General features: G+C 44.6%; 2 protein-coding genes across 3 annotated transcripts in view; both read left to right on the top strand.

Moving 5' to 3' along the window:
* Positions 1 to 22470, top strand: part of OPN3 (opsin 3) — a 42858-nt gene continuing 20388 nt past the window's right edge. Inside the window, exons 1-2 of one of the 2 annotated variants that reach the window (XM_059412501.1) lie at positions 30 to 624; positions 4481 to 4569. In XM_059412501.1, the coding sequence (XP_059268484.1) occupies positions 252 to 624; positions 4481 to 4521 (414 nt within the window). In that variant the 5' untranslated portion in view covers positions 30 to 251 and the 3' untranslated portion in view covers positions 4522 to 4569. Of the gene's footprint in view, positions 625 to 4480; positions 4570 to 22470 lie in introns of those variants that run through there. The other variant, XM_059412500.1, reaches the window with a different exon arrangement.
* Positions 4810 to 9927, top strand: CHML (CHM like Rab escort protein). Its single transcript, XM_059412498.1, has one exon. It carries the CDS (start codon positions 4818 to 4820, stop codon positions 6780 to 6782), a length of 1965 nt encoding a protein of 654 aa, XP_059268481.1. The 5' UTR covers positions 4810 to 4817; the 3' UTR covers positions 6783 to 9927.

The raw sequence follows: 22470 nt of genomic DNA, 5'->3' as shown, positions 1-22470 counted from the left end.
GCGGCGCGGGGAGCGGCGAGAACGCGAGGAGCGGAGGAAGGGGGCGGAGCTAGAGGCGTGTCGGGAGCGCGGCGCGCGGGAGGGGGCAGGGCTACGGGGGCGCGCCGGGCGGAAGGGGCAGGGGAGGGCGGTCCCGGCGCGCACAATGGCCCGAGCGGGCGGCGGAGCAGGAGCCCCACCCAGTGCGGAGCGCGCCCCGGGCCGCGCGGGAGGCTGGGCGCCCCGTCCGTCGAGCGCGCCGGCGCCGGGCCATGTACTCGGGGAACCGTAGCGGCGGCCAGGGCCACTGGGAGGGCGGCGGGGCCGCGGGCGCCGAGGGGCCGGGAGCGGCGGGGACGCTGAGCCCCGCGCCTCTCTTCAGCCCGGGCACCTACGAGCGCCTGGCGCCGCTGCTCGGCTGCATCGGGCTGCTGGGCGCCGGCAACAACCTGCTGGTGCTCGTCCTCTACTCCAAGTTCCCGCGGCTCCGCACTCCCACCCACCTCCTGCTGGCCAACGTCAGCCTCAGCGACCTGCTGGCGTCCCTCTTCGGGGTCACCTTTACCTTCGTGTCCTGCCTGCGGAACGGCTGGGTCTGGGACACCGTGGGCTGCGTGTGGGACGGGTTTAGCAGCAGCCTCTTCGGTGAGTCGGGCCGGGAGGAGACGGCGCGCTCCCCCCCGCGCGCTCCGTTCCCGCCCCGCCGCCGGCTCGGTGCGCCCCGGCCGCCCGGCGCGCCCTCGGGTCCCCCTCTCCCGCCCGCCCCGCCGCTCGGCGCCCGCCCCGGCCTCGCCGCCTCTGGTCCACCCCGAGCCGCGTGGCCTGCCTTCCTCTCCTTCGCCGCCTCTCGCTCCGCGGCGGCCTCGGCTCGGTCCCCGCGATCGCTCGCGTCCCCGCAGCCGGCCCTGAGCCCCAGCCCCGCCCCGACCCCTCCGCCCCCTGTCCGGTTCCTTTCACGTCTGTTCTCACCCCGTACAACTCAACAGGGCGCGAACCCGCGGCTTTACCCTTTGAGGAAGGAAACGGAGGGCTGTAGAGTCAGCAGAGTCCAGAAAGAGTAACTCAGGGAAGCTGGCGAGGGTGGTGAGAAGGGGTGGAAGTCGGTACCGTTGGTGGCAGAGTGGCAGGTGTACTTTTTTTTTTCTTTCTTTCATTTTGCTCATTAGCAGGTGTAAACCTTTGAATGCTTCCTAGAAGGGAAAGAGTTTCATTCGGGTTCTCAGCATGCAAATGGGCATGTGGCCTTCTAAGCTATTTTTACTGTATTTTTCTCCTTAGGGGTTCCAGCGCCCCAGAAATCTAAGGTGAGGTTACAGCTGGCGCAGAATCCCACCCTAGATGGACAAAGAGTTAGCTGTGCAGCCGGGAGATTTCATTAAAGTAGAACTTGAATGTTAATCGAAGATTTATTTCAGCAATACTCCCAATCCTGTGGAAGCTTCGTGTCTTGTTGACATTTTGAAAGACGCTCTTTTTGAAGCATGTATCATTGCAGATGTGATTTTTCTAAGCTTGGGAATTATTTTATAGTGTGTGCTCCAGGAATTTCATTTGCACGAGATGTGAAATAGGAATGTGTATTTCACAGGTCTTAAAGGTCCTTGGAGGGAAAATTTTTTTAAAAAGGGTGAAATATATTGAAAATTTATCACTGCTCTTATCTTGGCAGGTTTTTGAGAACGGAATCTTTGTAGCATTATCAGAAATTGTGTCATTTACCAACCTCCTATGTTGTGGCAAACCCAAATATTATATTTGTTATAATTCACTTTTTGGTATTTTGAAGGAAACAAAAATTCTCATAGGAATCATTTCATTTATTTGAGTTTTTCTAATATTCTAATACTACTCCCCCCCCCCCATAAGCAGCCCGAGAATTTTATTTATACAAAGATTTGAAACTTGGGAGGGGGCCGTTAAGTGTATGCAGCTGGTGATACAGATGGCTGTGTGCTTATACTCTTTATATTAATTTAAAATACGTGTCAGGCAATTTTTTAGGCAGGGCTAAGCTTTCAGTTAAGGAGGGGGATTGAAGCTTAACCCTAAAGTGCCATCCGTAATGCTTCCTGGGCTGGGCAACAGGTGTTTGAGCACAGACATTACAGTTCGTATTTCCAAGAAATGCTTTTCCTATGCTGGGCAGTTCTATTTGGACCCGGGGCCTGGGGGTTTAAAATCAAGGGTGTGTTGAGTTCTTTATTAGTACCAGCATTCACCCTCTTCCTCATCTCTTGCCTGTGTGACCTCATCCTGCTGCTGCGTCTCCTTCCCTTGCTTTTTCTTCTTCATCTCCCCCTGCTCAGGTGCCGTACTAGTCAGGAGGGAGTTTCTAAGACTGCTAGAAACATTCACCGCACATGGTGTTTTCTCCTGACGACTGCTCTGTTTCTCTGGGCGTATAGTTACTGCTTTCGACCATGACTTTATCCTTGTTTTTAAATTAGGGGTGGAAACTCTGGGATCAGAGTCAAAGACTTTATTTAAGTCCTGGGAGACAAGTCAGTAGTGGGATTCTGATGGAACTGAAAAAGTTCTTAGCCAAGAATAAGAATTTCTTTGCCTGAAGTCAGTTCCAAGGTTTGTGCTTCTAGATAAGGGTTAAGGCAAAGAAAGGGAGGGTGCTTCGCCGGTGGTCATCCCTGAACCAGAGCTAACTATGGCATGTTGAAGGGGGAGGAGATTTAAAAGTGCTTGTTCTAGAGGTTCCTGGAGAGGCTGCTCTCTACCAAGTGGAAAGCCCAACGGCCTGATAACACGAGAGTGGGCTCCACTCCATGGCCTGGCTAACCTCTTGTGTGGACTTTGCCAGTCGCTTAATCTCCTGCAATCAGTTTTGTTATCTCTTATGGGGGAGTGAGCTGCATGTTCTTTAAAGTTGTTCTGTCCTACGTGCTTGGTTATTCGAGGACTCTTGATATCTGTGGGTTAGAAGGAGCCTGGTTTTAGCCCTTATGCCTTGTATCCTCTGCCCTACCTCCTGAGCCAAGAATAAGCACACACTGTGTTTACTTTTCTTCCCATACCTTTCTGGGGTCTGTCTTCCTCCTCACACCCTGCTAGAAGAAGGCAGGTTAAGTAACGCAGACACACACACACACACACACACACCTATGAGCAGGCATTGCAACTGCCCCACCAGTGCACAATTCCTGGTTTTTCAGGGAAATGCTGAAAACAAGTGTAGAATCGCCGATATTCTTGAGGCAGAGGCTCTGACTAGAGAGGACCGTTGAGCTGGCCATTCCACTAAACTGTCCAGTTGGTCTGTACCGTGAACTGGTCAACTTAATCCGACTTTCAGTTGAATGGCTTGTTTTACAGATGTCCAAGCTAACTCGTCATCTTAGCCTAGGCAGAACCAGTTAGTACTGATGTTGAGTTCAGCAAGCACAATGATAGGGAAAATTAGGGCTCCAAGAACTCTTCCTCTGACTGCACCATAACAGCTGATAGAAAGGCCCCCTTCACGTGGTGCGTGTAGTGCATTAGCCTAAAGACTTCAGGTGAGTATGCCTTTCACCCCTTGGTTGTTGCAACTCGAGCCACACCTAGTGCCGCAGAAATGTTCTGTGTGTGGCATATAATCAGTATTGTGCCAGAGGGAGAGCCTTTTTGCACTGCTGCCTCCTACTCCTTCAAAAGCAGCAAACAACATGTTAATCTTAGGGGATGTTTGGTCAGGGCCTTCATCTTATGATACAGAGATTCAGGGTCAGAGCTGGAGTCTGGCAAAATGCAAGTCACCCTATGTTCACTTGGACTGTAGAAGTAGGTATGGTTTATGGTAAGATATTTTAACTTAAAAAGGTGGGAATTTTCCTTTTTAACTTACACCTAAAAAAACACATGCACATGTGTACATTCATATATTTTTTTTAAATGCATGTTCCCTACAGTAAACCTTTTTTGCACCTAAATATCTCAAAATGCTAGTTGTTTTACTGAAATAATCCTTTTGCAGTAATCCGACTGGTTAATTCAGTTGAAACAGTCTCACGATGCTACCACGGGCTCCTAAGGGTGCTTGTTGCATGGAAATGTCTTTCATTCAGCTGTTCTAAAATCACCCGCAGGCTTACTTGGCCACAGAAATATTCCTCATCCTGATAGTGTGCACAGAGTGTATAGTCTGTTTCCATAAACACAGTGGAACCACACATTTCTTAACAGTCTAAGCTCACCGTTCTGTATAGTTCTATTCAAATATTAATTTTATTAAAAGCAAAAGGTACAGAACTATATTATGAAAATTGTTTTTATGGGGCATTATGATGTTACTTCCTCGTTACAGTGTGTTTTGGGGGGATAAATCTCTACTGTTCATTTTTGAGAAATTAGAAAATATGTAAGAAAGCATTTAATGATTTGCTTTCCTAGAGGCTTATGTCCTGATAACAAGTCGGACTCCAGTGGAGTCGTTGTAATTGCTGTTGCATGAGATTACTTTTCTCTTCATATTGTTTACAGATGTATTCTTTCTTGAATTTTCTTCTTTCAGAGAAGAGTTCCAGTCACAAATGCATGTGTGATGCATTTTGACATTTACTGCTAAGATGAAATGCAGGAATGAAAACCACACATCCGTTTTAGTGTTCTCAGATGTGATTAAATATACTTTATCATATTTTTATGCTACTGACCTATAAGGAAAACAGTATTAAGAAAGGGTAACTGTTAAACGGCTAGGACCTACCACCTCAGTACTTCTGGGACGAACTAGACTCTCACAAGGAGAGCTTGGATCACGGCATATGCTCAGCTCAGCGGAGCCCTCAGCCTAGACTCCCACGCCTCTCCTTTGTCAGCCGTTGTCACCCGAAGCTTTATCTCCTACAATGGCGGACCAGCTTCCCACAGAGTTTGATGTGGTCATCATAGGGACGGGTCTGCCTGAATCCATCCTTGCAGCTGCGTGTTCAAGAAGTGGCCAGAGGGTTCTGCATCTCGATTCCAGAAGCTACTATGGAGGAAACTGGGCAAGTTTCAGCTTTTCGGGATTGCTCTCCTGGTTGAAGGAGTATCAGCAAAACAGTGCCATTGCGGAAGAAAGTACTGCCTCGTGGCAAGGCCTGATCCATGAAACAGAAGAAGCTGTCACTCTTCGCAAGAAGGACGAAACCATCCAACACACGGAAGTGTTTTGTTATGCCAGTCAGGATGTGGATGACGGTGTTGACGAGATGGAGGCTCTGCAGAAAAGTCCTTCCTCAGCAACATCCAGCACCACCCCTGACCCTCTGCATTCCGCATGCTTGCCTGAAGAAACACACTCGTTGCATGCTGCCAGCTATGAAACGCCCGCCAAAGACACTCCAAAAAGTGGTGGAGAAGTTTCACTGGAAGTAACTGATGTCGAGGACACCTTGGCAAAGGAAGAGTGCTGTGGAGATGAAAGCCATATACCCGCAGTTTCAGATGGAGATGAAGATGGAAAGAAACCTGTAGAGAAAGACCGCACTGACCAACCAAAGAGAAAGAAGATTACTTACTCTCAAATAGTTAAAGAAAGCAGGAGGTTTAATATTGATTTGGTATCAAAGCTGCTGTATTCTCAAGGATTGCTAATTGATCTCTTAATCAAATCAAATGTTAGTCGTTATGCAGAATTTAAAAACGTCACTAGGATTCTTGCGTTCCGTGAAGGAAAAGTAGAACAGGTGCCTTGTTCCAGAGCAGATGTCTTTAATAGCAGAGAACTCACTATGGTTGAAAAGAGGATACTGATGAAATTTCTTACGTTTTGTTTAGACTATGAACAACATCCTGATCAATACCAAGCTTTTGTGCAATGCTCATTTTCAGAGTACTTACAAACTAAAAAATTAACCCCCAACCTCCAACATTTTGTGCTGCATTCAATTGCAATGACAGAATCATCTTGCAGTACCATAGATGGCCTTAAAGCAACGAAAAACTTCCTTCGCTGTCTTGGACGGTTTGGCAACACCCCCTTTTTATTTCCCTTGTACGGGCAAGGAGAAATTCCCCAGTGTTTCTGCAGGATGTGTGCAGTTTTTGGTGGAATCTATTGTCTTCGTCACAAAGTCCAATGCCTGGTAGTTGACAAAGATTCTGGAAAATGTAAAGCAATTATAGATCACTTAGGTCAAAGAATAAATGCTAAATACTTTATTGTGGAGGACAGTTACCTTTCTGAGGAAACCTGCTCAAATGTGCAGTATAAGCAGATCTCCAGGGCAGTGCTCATTACGGATCAGTCTATACTAAAGGCAGATTCAGATCAGCAGATTTCCATTTTGGTAGTGCCTCCAGTGGAATCAGGAACATGTGCCGTTCGTGTCACCGAATTATGTTCTTCGACCATGACGTGCATGAAAGACACCTATCTGGTACATCTGGCCTGTTCATCTTCTAAAACAGCAAGAGAAGACTTAGAGTCAGTCGTGAAGAAGTTATTCACCCCATACAGTGAAACAGAAGTAGACCAGGAAGAATGTACAAAGCCGAGACTCTTGTGGGCTCTTTACTTCAATATGAGAGACTCCTCAGGCATCAGCAGAAGCTCCTATGAGGGCTTACCTTCCAATGTTTACGTCTGCTCTGGGCCTGACTGCGCCCTGGGAAGCGAGCATGCGGTCAAGCAAGCTGAAACGCTTTTCCAGGAGATGTTTCCCAATGAAGAATTCTGCCCCCCGCCTCCAAATCCGGAAGATATTATCTTTGATGGTGATGATAAGCAACCAGAGGCTCCTGGAGCCAATAATATAATCATGGCCAAAGTAGACTCCTCTGAGGGAAGCAAAAATCTAGAAAGCCCAGAGAAGCAACTTCAAAACTAGAGAAAAGCAAACTGGAAATGCTACATTGGACATTCATCCTGGCATCAGAATATTTTCACTTAAAGGACTCTTTCGTACATGATTAATCAGAATGGGTTATATGATGATATATGCAGATGTGTTTTAATTCTGTTTGAGACATTCAGTTATTGGATATTGTTGTTATCCTATCAGTAACTGATTGATTATTGGACAAAGTTAGTTTTATTTTAGTACTGGGTGTTATTAGTGAGGGTTCTATATTAGCAACTGTGCTTAAAGGGATGTAATATGTATCTGCTAATGACCTTCAGATTTTATTAGTCTATAATAACAATAATATGGAAGGAATATTTTAGTTACTTTTGTAATTATTTTAGTTGCTCCTGCCTCCAGTAGTTAAACACACACAGTAAATTATGTGGGTCTTTTGTATATAATATTAATGTACAGACATGATAGTAGCAATAGCAACTTCCATGCAAGTGCCAACTGTTAAAAGATTAAATTTGCATGATCCTTTACTTGTAAAGGTCTAGTGTTTACAACACATTGTGCAGTTCAGTTCCCCTACTTAGCCCTTGTAACCAGCAAGGCATTGCCGCCACCACAATCTTCTGTATTTCAGAAAGTGGTGGACAGTCCGTCTGATCATTGAAGAGGTCATTCTTGGGAAGTTTGTCCCAAAGGAAATCTCAGGATCAGGTTAGTTCTGGTTTATCACTACTTCAGAAAATTTCTGCAGAGCCCTGTGCTGGGCTAAAAGAAAAGAACTTCCAACAACTAACTTGGGCCAAAAGAAAAAATATATATATACATTGCTCCAGGAAAAGGTACCACAGATTTGAAATTCCGAAGAGAAGATGGAGTGAGGCATTTGGGATGCTGGTGGTTTTTCAAAGCCGTCTGGAGGTTTCCCGAGGTTTCTTAGGGTCCGATACACCACTTTGTGGTGCTGCCACTTTAATTAGCAGCAGAGTGTGGTGGATAGGAGTGAATGGAAGGAGGGTTCACCATGTCTCCTCCCTTATGCCCCACTCACAGTTAGTGAGGTGACCGCCTCCATGATCACTTCAGCCTCTCAGCTGTTACCTAGAGAACAAACATTTTTTCCAGAGCCCTCAGAAGCCAAAGCTGTCGTACTCCGGTGGTGAAAACCTGCGGAGTTGTCAGGAGAGCTGAAGTGCCTCCTCCTTCAGTCTCCTGTTTCCATTCCTCAGAATGGTCATTCCTCTAGGAAGAGAGCCCTCCAGAGCATCTACGATGTGCTAGGCACCTGTGCTTCCTAGTGACAGGGTCGTAACTACCCTGTGAGGCTGATCCTATTGAATACGTTTTTAACGAAGAGGCAAAGAGGGAAAGACAGTTACTAATACTTCGGCCCGGGTCTGGTATGGGGAAGAGCCAGGGTTGGAATCCAGGCTGCCCCGATACGGAAGTCCATGCAGCGCAGCGCGGGAAGCAGAGCCCACGGGCTCCGGCCTCTCAGTCTACTCTCAGATCAGGGAGATGTGAAGCGTAGGATTAGTTAGAAATAAAGTTAGAGCAGAGGAGCTCATGGAAGCAGAATTTGGCTAAATTTCAACAAAGTAATGCTTTTTAATAATGTATCTTTTGATCTGAGCAACATATAAAAATATTCAGATGATACTAGGCCCAGATAAGCTGTGAATAGTCTTTCGTTGCTCTTCTATATGTGAGGAAAATGAAACAACAAAGACTTAAGTACTTCACAGCTTCCTGAAAATAGAAGTCATGAATTGGTATTAATATTTATGCATGTATTAATATGGCAAAGTGGTTCTATTAGGTATAGCCTAAGGTTTGAACCTAACAAAATAATTTCACCATCTATAAAACAGAAATAATATTTTGTAGAATTAGTGTGAAGATTAAGTTAGATAATGTGTTTGAAATCCTAGCCAAAGGAATGCCACTAGATGACATTAGTATGGAGATTTACTACACTTGAACTGCACATTCCAACTTCTATTTTATATAATTTGACAGAACTGTGGCAAATTAGGACAACAGGCAAGGAAAGATAGATTTATCTTTTTAACTTAGGGGAAAGAAGTGAGAGTCTTGCCCTTTAAGTCCTACAATAACCTTTTCTAAATACACTTTGATGCTAAGTAGGAAGTTTAACTAAGACTTAATAAACCAGTTGGAAGGAAATAATTATGCAGTAACTACTGGTAGAAAGACTAATTGGATGTCAGTGTGAAAAAAAGAATTAGACCCACATATGATAAGACATTTCATTCCATAGGAGTTAAAATGTTGATTATAAAGGTGAAAATAAAAAGACTACAATTCTCATCCCAGTAGTGCAAAAGATACTTCATGGCACTGAAAAATATCACTAGCAGGGTAGGTGAGGTCAACTAAAGAAGAATGAAAAATGGCACTAAGTAAGAAGACAAAAAAGAGATTGGATTTTTAAAAAGCTACTTATATTACACATGGATAAAATGCTTAATATTTTTTAAAAAGTAGATGCACAACCATAAAGCTTCTACTCTTTACTGAGTAAGTTTATGAAGGGATAGAGTACAAATGACAGAAATGAAAGACGATGCTTAGAATTGATATTCAGGTCTCCGAGCACTAAAAATGCAAATTGAAACAACTTTGACCTGGTGTATGCTATTATATTAGCAAAACATTTTAAAATTCATGTGTCTTCATACCAGTAGCATGATTAGTAATTTTTAAAAGAACTATTTAGATCAAAAGCTCTGTAACCAATCTATTTTTGGCTAGACCAAGTCACTTTGAACAGTATATGCCTAGGAAAATATTTAAAAGAAAAATAAGCTACTTTACAAAGATACTTCTAGCAATTCCATTCATACACATTTTTTAAAAAAAAATCCAGCATTTGGGAAATGGATAAGTAAATTTTGATGTATTGCTATTGTAGACCGTTACGTAGTCATTAACAGATATTGATCTATGTAAAATTGTATGAAAAATGTTAAATGAGATTCAAAAATGTTAAAACATTATTTTATGTACAGATTATATTTGTGTAAAAATTTAGGTGTCTACATCAAAAAGAATCAGGAAAACGTACTTAATTGGAGTTTAACATTAAGGGATTCTTTTTTTTCTGTAAAATGTTGATGTGTATGATACAAATAAAAGAATAATTGGTAAAGTGGTTATTGAATTGGTGAGAAAGTTACTGGGGTATTTTTGGAAATATATAAAATTCTTCAAATTTAAAAAATAATGTATTTTTTTAAAATTTTAATGTCAAAAGGTAATCTCCAAAAACATAGCAGGTGGTTTTATAACTCTTGATGGAAAGGACTTCCTGGTTAAGATGGATTTTGTATTTTGTATCTTTCCTCAGTTGCTCAGAATTAAGAAATAATGTATATTGTGACAACACTTTTTTTAAGAAACTGGAAATCCCAGAGCCAGGGGTGGAAATAATAGAAATAATATTAAAGCATCCTAGGACATCAGTATGAAGACATTACATAATAATTAAAAAGTGTGGCCCCCAATCCACGAATGCACTCTTCATCTGGGGTCTTGGATTCCAGGGAAATGAAGGAGGGGTTGGATTCACAGACATGGCCAAGCCTCTCTGTCTGAGGAGTATTCTCAGCCAGGACAGCTAAGGATGGATCTCAGGGCCCTGAGGATGCTAGCAGACCCTGTCAGCCCGACTGATCCAAAGCAAGGTGACTGAATTCAACAAACATCAGTTGAACATCAGCTGTGGGTTATGAATTGACATTCTAAGAATTCAAAATAGAAAAATGAGTAAGTTCTGTACCTGAGAACCATTGTGTTGGAGAACGTGCTTCTTGAGAATATAAGACGTTTTCTATCCATCATACAACCTGCTATAACTACTACCACCCCCTCCCCAAAAGAAAAAGAAACAAAGGAGAAATCTGGTTTGAGATTCATGGCATTCCTTTAAGGGGAGTCCAAAAGTTTTACTACAGTTGGAAACAAGTAGTTTAAGAGTTAAAAGGTCAATTAATACTTTCTGAAGTCTATTTTAGCTACCATTGAGCGAATTAAGAAGTTTCTGACTTTAATCAGAAGTTTTTTGTGTTGCTTGGGGGAATACATGAAGAGAAAGTATGAGAGATGGGTCCCAGGGATCCAGAGCGCTGAGAGCTCAGGGAGTCAGGAGTGTAAATAAACTGAAATGAAATAGGTCATAAAATTCCAAGGCCAAGAAGTTCCGATTAGGACGAGTTCTGTTTCCTTCCTCTTGGCAGCACAAGCGGAAGTCATGCTCTCACTGCACGGAGGTAGTCGCCTCGTCTTTGAAGGTTTTTAGATTTCTACTTCAGTATTTTTACCTTCGATCATAAGAGGCACTGTTCCTAGTATAGTTCTTATTTTAACTGACAACCTCATGTATTCACATTTCAACAGCAGGGGACACAGTACGGCCAGCTCTGTAAGGCATGAACCGAGAAGCTGCCTGAGCTGGAAGACTCGGCCTCTAACATGCATGTTAGGAGCGCAGGCCTGCCGCAGCACTGGTAGGAACACTGCCTTTTCTGTTGACAACTACATTTTGTTTCATGAACCTCAGGACCACTGTGTCAGGTAAGAAAGGGCAGGTATTTATCCACGTTTCCTAGATACGACCTGGAGGAACTGAGGGTCTGACGCGTATGCGCCCATAGTGGGTGCCGAGAACAGTGTGAGAATTGCAGTGGCACCGCTCCATGTTGGAGGCGCTCCGCATTGGAGTGGGACTGCCTCCGTGTTGGCACAGCTGAGTGACATGTACGCGTGTGTAACAGAAACCGCTGCTGGAAGAGGGGCTCCTGGAATTTAAGAGGACATTTGGGTGTGTGTGGTTTTTTTTTCTTTCTTTTTTTTTCTTTCAAGATTGTATTAATTTGACAGAGTAGGAGCAGGGAAGCAGCAGTGGGAGGGGGAGAAGCAGACTCTGCTGAGCAGGAGCTTGATCCCAGGACCCTGGAATCATGACCTGAGCTGAAGGCAGCAGCTTAACTGGCTGAGCCACCCAGGCGTCCCTAGAGTGCATTTGTTTTTCAACAAGTAGCAAAAAAATCTTCCTATGAATTAAGATCTGTGTAACTAAAGTGAGACAGTGGGTTGGGAGAAGGCGAAGGGAGTTGATGACTTCAGGTCATACCAGAAATCAAAGTAATATTATCCCAGTATTTATTTCAAGAGCTTCATTTCTTGATACACCATGTCCATTGGTTCCTGCTGTTGTCCTTGGATTGTGGCATTTTCCTGTTGCTAAATACGTATTTAACCATAACACCCTCTGAATGATGACTACAGGCATATCTGTCATCAGAGGAAACAGTGAGCGGCTTCAGAAGTGCAGGGCTGACAAACTATGACAGGCAGATAAACACCTGTTTGTAGTTCAGGCAGGAGAGACATCTTTAGATGTATTCTAGTTTTAAAGAAATAGGAATCCTTGGGGACTTTCATGCCATGGGGTTTATGCCAGTTCCTTTTATTACTTAAAACATGAAAGCCTTTGGAGCACCCATGTCTGACATTTTTTTTAATTATTTTTATTTTTTAAAGATCTGATTTATTTGACAGAGGAAAAGAGACCAGGAGCAGGGGGAGGAGCAGAGGCAGAGGGAGAAGCAGACTCCCCACTGAGTGGGTAGCCCAGTGGGGGACTCCATCCCAGGACCCTGGGATCATGGCCTGAGCTGATGGCAGACACTGAGCCAACAGGCGCCCCTGTTTGAGACTTTTATTTGTTCTTTATTTATTCCTCCCTGTACTTCAAAATAACAGAACTACTACTAATGCAGTATGCAGAAGTATTTTTTTTTACATCATTATAAGTTAATTTCATCATTATGTGGAAGTTTAAAGTTTTTATCCCAATTTCAGCATTTCTACTACCCATCATAAAGAAGACATTTAGGGGAATGTCCTGAGGAAGACCAGGGAATCTTGTCTTTAGGCAACTAATAAAACTGTTAATTTCCTGAAACAATTTCAGTCAAGTATTATGGAGGAATGAGCTGTATGTCCGTCCCTTCCCCGAACAGTCCCACTTTAGGACGGCAGACCATGATTTATCATGACCTCTGTTACTGAGACAAACACCAACCAGGTGTTTATTAAAAGGAAAAAGCAGCAGATGAGAACCGCACTGGAAGTCACTTGTCGTGAGACTATAGTTTCCTTTAAAACAGAGTCTGAGTGTGCTGGAGCGCTACGCCCTCTGTAGAGTCTTGCATTTCGCAGGCAGACAAGGGCATTGGGGGAATCCGGAGGTTTGGGGACCCTTCTTCCCTCCTCACCCCTTTACCGTCATCACCCCGTTCCAGACAGAGGACCCCTGGGGCCAAGCTCTGGGAAAAGATATCAGAACCATGGTCCCAGGTCTTTTCGTTAGTAGTACAGGTAATTAGTTTTTAAATCAACAAAAATACTGAAAATGATGGAATATTTTTAAAAACCCATAAGATGTCCCACCTAATACTTTTGCTAATTTTCTCCCATCAAAGCAGTTATTCTCAAGCCAGGGTGATTTTGCCCATTTGGCAATGTCTGGAGACATGTTTGGTTGTCAAAACTATAAAACAAGCAAGGGGGTGCTACTGGCACCCAGTGGGTAGAGGACGGGGAAACTATCAAACATCCTACAACATACAAGACAGCCTCCTTCCCGGAAAAGAATTACCCAGCCCCAAACTCTTCATTAAAATTTTGAGTATTTATAATGTATTTGTTTTCCTTTCTTTTAACTTTTGGCCTTAGCATCTTTTTCATGTAAGTGCTTCTTCAACAGGGCCGTTGTTGGTAGGAACGGCTGTCTTGGCTGCTCCTCCGGATTCCCCCAATGCCCTTGTCTGCCTCCCTCAATAATCAGCAGTTGCTTCCTTCTGAAGCTTTAAGACAACTCGAATTCCAGAACAAAATTCAGAGAATTAGGGAATATATCTCATCCTGCCTCAATTGTCAGTATTGATTAGGGATTTTGTTTGTTTAAAAAAAATTCATTAATTCAGAAATAGAATAATTCTGCAAAGCATTTATAGAAATGAGAGGATGATATCTTGCTTATTTTGGTGTTTTTTGGTAATACTACTTCCTTGTTACCTTTCTCAATGGTATCTTCATATATATTGCAAACAACTATCTCAAAATCAATGTAAACGTATTTCAATATACTTTTTGTTTTGAAAGGGTGCTTTTCACTTGACAGGCTATAGGCAGATGAATCAAATTACATGTATATAATAATATCCTGTGAGTTTCAGATAATCCAGTCCAAGACTAAATAAAGCACCCATAATTGAATTGTACCCACATTTTCACTCAGTGATGGTTCACCAAGCAATGAGTGAGGGGAACAATTTATAAACAGGGATTGACAATTTATAAACAGGGATTATCTAAATTATAATAAAATAGGTCAGTATTCTTAATGCAGGGAAGAACCCCACCTAAATTACACTGCAAAGAGAAACATAGGGTTCAATACAATGTGACATTTACTGAACATCGTCCCCTAGTTGCTGTGTTAGACCCTGGGAACTTACTGAGCACTTTATGCCATGCACTGTTCTAAGGGTTTGCTATATTTATCTTACTTCCTCCTCATGACAGCCCAATTGGATAGGTTCTCTTATGATCCTCATTTTGCAGATGGGAAAACAGACACTGAAGGCAAAGAGCTTGACCAAAACTACACAGCTGGTAAGTGATAGAGCTGGGCCTTGGTCCTGGGGAGTTGGACTCCAAAATGCACGTGCTGCGACTAAGATGTGATGTGAGGTGTTCAGAGAGGGCTCAGAGCAGGTCCAGGAACAAGTAACGAACTCCTCATGTGCCAGGAACTCTTCTAATTTCTTTATACATATTGTCACATTTTTAAGATAACCGTGGGAGGCAGGTATTAATGTTTCCATGTGCACATGAGAACTTAGGCTCTTAGTTGTCCCAAAGTTACAGAATTGGTGAGTAGTGGAACTCCCACTCCGTTGGGGCTGACGTTGGCACTCAGTTAACCAGTCCATTAACAAGGCCGTGGTCATTTTTGTGATGTAGGTATGGACAGACTTCAGTGAAGGCACAGAGTGTTTTATCTGAGTAGGGAGAGCTAAGAAATCTTCATGAAAGAAAAATCCAGGGCTCTGAAGGTTGAGAAGGGTTTCTAAAAGTCAATATTGGAAACATTCTATATGGGGAGAATGTAGAAACAGACATAGGGGCATTGAAATGGTCTGCACAGCTAGAGCAGTCACCTGGTGTGGAGAGATGGACAGAGGGTTAGAACCATGCTAATTATCAGCTGTGTTGAACCATGCTAATTATCATAGTCTTAAATCCCAGGGGACTTGTGGATACAAGTGGATAATGAGCTATTGCAGTTTTTCCAGTTAGGGCTTGTGTTTAAAAGTGTACCCATTGGCAATGTGGAGGGAAGCTGGGGAGGTGCAGAGACCCTACAGATGGCTGGGAAGGAGGAAAAATATGGTATAGTCTGGGCAGGGCAGGGTGGTAAGAATGCAACAGGCAGAGAAAAACATGGACACAGAAACATGGTTGGTCGTGCAAGGTGATCCGGAGGTGGTTCTGGAAGGTCTTAGAGGATTTCGTATGCAGGGAGTGTTGACTTTGTCCTAGTGGTCTAGCACGTCCCGTCATTAACCAAGGAAATGGGCTGCATCTAGATACCTATAGAGGAGGAATCCAAGGGTGGTAAAAAGTGTAGAAAGGAGACTAAACACAGCTATTAAAAGATCTGGGCAAGAGATGCTGAGAGTCTGAACTGGGGTCATAGCAGGTAAGACGGAGGACAGACCTGAGAACGACTGGGAAGATTAAATCGGCCTCACTCCGTGACTGATTGGATGTGAGAGCTGCAGGCGCGAGAGAAATCGGAAACGGCCGGGAAGAGGCTGTGGATAGGGATGTGCTGCGAATGCAAACACGGCACTCCACTGCGTTTGATGTAGCAGCTCTGCCCCCGGATAACGTCCAGACTGGGAAGATTCCTTCTCTAGGATTCCTGGATATACCCCTCCCAACCCACCCCCTGGCTTGTTAAGCCTCAAGGATGTGAGTCAGAGGCTTCCAGCACCTTGATTCCCAGAAAGTCCGTCTGAGACTCAGGCCACGTAGGGAGCAACCAAGTCAATGACGGGAGGAGATGAATTACTTTAGTAATTAATTTTAAATTTAAAAAATTACTTTTTTTTTTGAAGTTTCCATGGCTCATGATACATTTCTGTTGGACAATGTGTCTGCAGCCAGTGCCGCTTAAAGACTTCCCAGTTACATGAAATAATCCAGTTTCTTTTTCCTTAAACGGGGAGAAAAGGTGGCAGAAATAGGAGAAGACGTAGAACCTCTTCTGGAGGGGTTCTAGAAGCCAAGGGGAGTTTCAAAAAGATCCGGGTCTGAAGTGTTGATACTGCAAAGAGGTTGGGAAAACTAATGTTATGGCGATTGATTTCACAACTGATAAAATTCTAGAGCAATGGTTTTAAACTGTACAGTATGACTCAAATGGGAGTGTTTTTAAAATACAGATTACCAGGTACCACACCTGCATTCTGGGTCGGTGAGTATATAGGGCCCCCTGTAATTGTTTGCTGGGTGGGCGGTGGATTGACAGACACTGTGATGTAGGTATGTGGGAATAATACAAGTATTTGATGATATAGTCGAGGGGATTTAAAGTAGCTTCTGGTGCATATTTTGGCAGGTTGTATTAAAACTGTGTATGCCTTTTTACCCAGAAATTATATTGTCAAGAATTTATCCTAAGGAGGTAATCATAGATGCAAGGAAATACCTAGCAAATGGACGGTAGAGTCCATGACTAATGCTTAGTAAGTGCACACCACATGCTAGTTTCTGTTTATGTGCTTCATGCATATTAACTCTTTATTCCCAACTCTGTGAGGTAGTTAGATACTACTAGAACCCCATTGCTCAGCTAAAGAGAGTAAAGCTCCAGGAGATTAATTTGTTCAAGGTTTCATTAAAAGTGGAGGATACAGAGCCTGAATTCAGTGCCTTTGATGGTATGTTGTATCATCTCCCCTCACATCAGTGTTAGAATAGTCCAGTCAAAAGTAATCTAAAGATGATTACTGTGTTGTGAATTAACATTTGTTAAGTGGAGTATAGGGTGTCGCATCGCGGTTTAGCAACAGACTACAGGAAATCAACGCACCAGCAAACGAATTATTCAGGACCCAGACTCCGGAGACACTCTTTAACTCCTCTTTCCCCCAGAAATGATCAGAACAAATCCTGTGGTACCTCCCATCTCTGCTGAGGTCAGTTGGTGCCAAAGGAGAAAGCGTCTTCAGTCCACGATAACTCCCATCTTTATGGCTCAGTGTGTTTTCTGATCTGATCCGATCCTGAGCTGCCGCCCTGTGTGCTCAGCCTCCCCTCGCGAGTGGCAAACTCCTCTGTGTCTTCAACATCATCGCTGAACATTTTTGCTACTTCCTCACTTTCCTTTAACCCTGGCAGCCCCTGTGAACCCTGATTTCCCACCACCAAGCAGAGGCTTTTTTTAAAAAGCACTTTATTATAATGTTGTTAAATTAACAAGTGGAGTAATGTGTTAAGTGGATGTTGGACGTTGTTATAGGGTGTTGGATGGTGAATTGGGTTCAGCAACAGATCACAGGAAAAACTGAGATAGTTTATTACCCAGAGTCCTAGAGGAGTACATGGCACCCCTCAAGGGGTCACATGGGGAGGTCAAGGCAAGGTACAGGCAGAGAGAGGCACATGCCGTTATTAGGGTCTGTGGATGGAGTGCTTTAGGGTTCCCAGGGCAAGCTTGGTCAATCCCAGCAGAAGGGGTGAGTTTGATATGCCCCGTGCAGACCTTCTCTGAGGAGGGCACAAGGGGAAGGTCCTGGGAGGTGGGGGAGACCGGGTCATAAGGGCGGTTGGGAAAAGTTCTATGAGGAACTTAGGTTTGCTTGTGAGCGCATGCTATTCTGTAAGCCATGTGCTTGCGTGAGGGGCTGGTGCGAAAGTCCCTGCAGCCATTTGACCAAGGGGGTGCTGAGACCGCAACGGCCTGCGTAAACAACAGCTTGGCTGAATTCTCGACGTACCCCGTAGACCCCAGGGCCAGGTAGTGGAGAGGGTGACCCACCGAGTATCACTGCGGCTCCCAGAGCGCCCCTCCTTCATTTCCTCCGGGAAGATGTTTAGTCTGTCAACACCTGCCCGCAGTGCGCTTGAACTTGGGCTGTCAGGGAGGTGTGCGGGGACTGTAAGGCTCGGGTCGCTGGGTCTTACTCAGTCGTCTCTCTCTCCTCCTGCATCATCGGCTTATGGTCGAGCCGCCACCCCCAACGGTCCTTGACTTGGGACCACCCCGTTCTGCTCTTCATTGGAAGAGTCTGTCTTCTGAATGCCTACTCCTTGCTGCCCCCATGTCCTCAATGAGTTTTATTCCTTTTGTAAGTTACTTTAAAGGTTTTTTAAAAAAATTATTTATTATTTTTTTCAAAGATTTTATTTATTTGACAGACAGAGATCACAAGCAGGCAGACAGACAGGCAGAGGGAGAGGAAGGGAAGCAGGCTCCCTGCTGAGCAGAGAGCCTGACCTGGGGCTCAATCCTAGGACCCTGGGATCATGACCCGCGGCGAAGGCAGAAGCTTTAACCCACTGAGCCACCCAGGTGTCCCTACTTTAAAGTTTTTATACTTTAAAGTAAAGGGTGACACAGTGAGTGCACACATCTGCCACCCTCAGTGAACAGAGATGAGCCTTCCTATATGTTTAAGCCATCTTCAAAGAATGGAAAATTACAGATCCAATTATCTTCTATTCCTCTTTCCAGCTCATTCCACCTCCTCCCTCCTCGAGGTCGCTGCATACATGAATATAAGGTGAAACCAAGCAATGTTTCATTGCTTCGCTCGTGATTGATTTACCCATTTCCCTCTTTTGATGGACATTGGGTTACTGCCTGTTTTTCTCTGTATTATAACAAACAGTGCCTCACAGTTTATCCCGGTATACATCTCTTCCTACTCAACGTGCGAGAGTTTCTCTAGGTCTCTGCTGTCCAACCTGGTCACCGCTACTCTTGTGCGTCCTGAGCACAGGAAATGGAGCTGGTCTACACTGAGGTGGATGAGTGTAAAAAAAAAAGCACTGGACTTTGAAGATTTAGTATGAAAAACAAAATATTTCATGAGTAAGTGTATGTTGATTACGGATCTAAATATCTAGATATGTTGGATTAAATAAAATGTTATTGAAATTAATTTTATCGGTTTCTCTTTTTAAAGTGTGGCCACTAAAAAAGTTAAATACTCTATGGGCCACATACTTCTGGACAGCACCGCTCTAGGGGATAGAAGTCCCTTTGGAATCGGTGGATGCAGTGCATGCTGGGTAAACAGGTTCCATCCCAGACCTTTATATCAAGCCCCCCATTTTCTTGGTGATCTTTCCTCCCTCTGAGCTCCTATGGCACTTAGGTCTGAATGTCTCATGCAGATATTCAAACACACAGTTCTGTATTTTGGTTTCTCTTTTTATGCTGCCTTTCCCCCTTTATCACCAGGGACCATATCTGATGACTGGGCTTCCCCAGGATTAAGCTCAGGAGGAAGCTTCCTTAAATATTTAAGGAAGGTTTAAATGCTCCTGGTACGTTACCTCTCTGCTTTTAAGCTGCGACTCGCCCTACAATAATTTTATCTTATTTACCTAGAATATGCCTCGTGCTTCTTGTGCGTCCAGGCTTCTCTGTGCTCGCCCTAATGTGGCAAAATCGCCTTGGCAGTGACATTAGTCCTCACTCTGCTTCCCTTTCTTTGAAGAAACTCCTGCCAATGTCTTTCCAACAAATTTATCGCTTCTAATGGGTTCTGGAGTCTTGGTAGCTGGCAAGGCCAGGGCCAGCCTCACACATACAAGGCCGTTAGGTTTATAAAAGCTGCTCGTCAAATGACACAAGTTCAGCCTCTCTCCACCAGGCTGCGTCTGGTTCTATGAAACGGCATCATGACAGCTTCTAAGAGCGCAGGAAGCAACAAACTGCAAATCACAAGGGGAGGCAGGAATGACCCTAGAGGCGAGTAAGCTACAATGAAGCTTCAAGCCACCGACACAACACAGACAAGCCCCCTCCCTCAGAGCTGGCGCTTTGTGCATGACCAGAGGCCAGTGTCCCTAGGGGACACTGTTCTGTGAAATGAAGTAGTGGTTTCCTGTGTTCCTCCACTGGTGTTGACTGTGGAGGAAAGTCTGGGAAATGAGCAGAAAGCCACAGAGAGATGATGTTAAAGGCCATGGGATTTTAGCATAGACCTACTGTTCCGAAACCAGTCAGAGGCAGCCATGCTCGGGCTCCCTCCCAGGCGTACCAAAGCAGAAGCTTCAGGCCAGGGCCTTGGAAATCACATTTCAACCATTTCCCCAGGAGACTCATCTGCAGCTATTTCAGGACCTGGCAGTTGGAGTCACTGTTCCTACCACGGGAGACAGACTCACTGCTCAGATATAGAAGGTTTTAAATTAAACATCGAGGGAGAACCCACATGAAGCCCCAGCCGGCAGCGTGATGGGAGCTGGAAGCCGTAGCACATGAATGGGTCTGGGATTCAGCGGGAGCACCTGCGAGCTTTGCGCGTGCCGATTTGTAAAGCTTCCCTCCCAACCTCCAATCTAGGTCCTGACGAATCTCCTACCACAGTTTTTAGCTGATAAGTTACTTGGACACACACACTCTTTTTTTTTTTTAAAGATTTTCTTTATTTATTTGACAGACATACATCACAAGTAGACAGACAGGCAGGCAGAGAGAGGAAGGGAAGCAGGCTCCCCGCTGAGCAGAGAGGACCCTGAGATCATGACCTGAGCCGAAGGCAGAGGTTAATCCAGTGAACCACCCAGGTGCCCCCACACTCACACACTCTTAAAGCTGAGTGTCTTATATTCATTTTTGAGAGAAAAGTGATGCTGGTCCTTGGCTATATCTCAGCATTCTCCACTTGGTGATAGAAAATGACCTTAAAATGGAACCGCAGTGTTACCACCTGCTTTAAAACCTAAATTCTGAGCTCCTTTGAGGGCTTATAAATTATAAATGACTAAATTAAGATTTAAGTCTGTACTTCTCTGATCTCCTTGTATTTTTAATTTGTTCTTTTGGGCTATCTCAGATTTTCATCTCTTAATGCCAGGTCGTAACCCAGAGAGTCCTTAGAAGCTAGAATCTTGGTTGCAGGCAAGGGGTCACATATCCCCAACTCACTCGTGTGTGGAGTTTCTCTACAGAATTCGCAAGACTCCGTGCTCCTCTATTTTGATCACCACCAACTCAGCTCTTTCTGAGGAAAATCTGAGCAGAGCTCTGGCCTCGCAATCAGAAGATGCGGGTCCTCCTCCAAGCGAGACATTACTCATCTGTGACATTAGGCTCATCCCAAATCCCAGCGCCCTTTCTCACACCCTCACCCAATGAGGACACGAGCCTTCCCTTCCCTTCACAGGTCTGTGAAGAACGGACGGTAAACACACCTGGGGCAGTACTTCGAAAATTATTAAACACCATACAAAATAGGCGTTATGATTTGTTACTGTCATTGGAGAACAAGAGATGACAAATCTAGCGGGAATATCATTTGACTTTACGTCATCCATAAAAATGAGGATTTTATAGGGACTTTTTAATAATCAAAAATTATCATGCGATGACTGCTAACTAGTATTTTGATTTGAGCGAGGGGTCCCTCAGGAAAAATAGTAGGAAGTGGGTCTTCTGTTATGTTCTTCTGATCTAGATGTTGTATTTTCCTTTAAAAACGTTTCCTTTTCTTTGAAATCTGTGACTCTTTCCAAGCGGCATTTTCACATGAGTGTTTGCTTAATTATAGGTGTGACTGTTTACTTCAGGGTTTTTATCCTTGACTCGAGAAGAAATACGGTCATATATACATAACTTTTATCATCAGCTAACCTATAACCCCTTGTTAGCTATTGCAGAAGCCAGGGAGGATGTCAAGATACACAAGACATGGTCCCTAGCTCTTAGGCATTTGCAATATAACTGGAAAGACAAGACATGAATGCGTAGAATTGTGACCAAAATACAGGAAGTCGTGAACAGCCGCCACGAAGGTACGGTGTGTGCTGTGTGCGCGCAGAGTGTGGCCTCACTCAGGAAGTTAGAAATGGCGAAAGAGAAGATAGGCCGGGGTGCAAGTAAACCGCAGAGCTCTCTGAACACCCGTGCAGTAAGCAGAGGAAGCTTTGCAGATCATTATGCCAGAGGAGATTACAGGGGTTATGAGATTATTAGCACAGGTTCCCCCAACATAAGGCCTCAGGCAAGCCTACGGATCAGTGACTTCCTGGGGGTGGTTTCCGGGGGATCGAGAATGAGAGAGTCCAGGGAGGGCAAGCATCCGAGGCCGCACCGGAGCCGTGGCTTCCCCCGAAACAGCCGCGTGCTCTGTCCTTGGGGACACCTTTAGAGAGGCTGTGTGAACCCGGCGCCTCTTGAGAAAACCCGTGGAATGGGTGGGTGGGGGTGGGTGCACACAGTTGGATCACTGGCCCCTTCCTGTCTCTTGGCTCCTTGGGTCCCAGTCTGCTCCGTGAGGTGCTCCATGCCCCTTGCCTCTGGCTTGGCTCAGCTGAGTCGGAGCAGCCGCTGGGGACGCCGCAGCCTACGTGAGCTCGGTCCAGGGAGGGCACAGGTGCAGGC

Source organism: Mustela nigripes, chromosome 10, assembly GCF_022355385.1.
Source record: "Mustela nigripes isolate SB6536 chromosome 10, MUSNIG.SB6536, whole genome shotgun sequence".
NCBI lineage: Eukaryota > Metazoa > Chordata > Mammalia > Carnivora > Mustelidae > Mustela > Mustela nigripes.
This window is presented reverse-complemented; position numbering and strand designations above follow the sequence as displayed.

Excerpts from the sequence above, each read along its gene's own strand:
- CHML (XM_059412498.1), top strand. The coding sequence starts at position 4,818 with ATGGCGGACCAGCTTCCCACAGAGTTTGATGTGGTCATCATAGGGACG.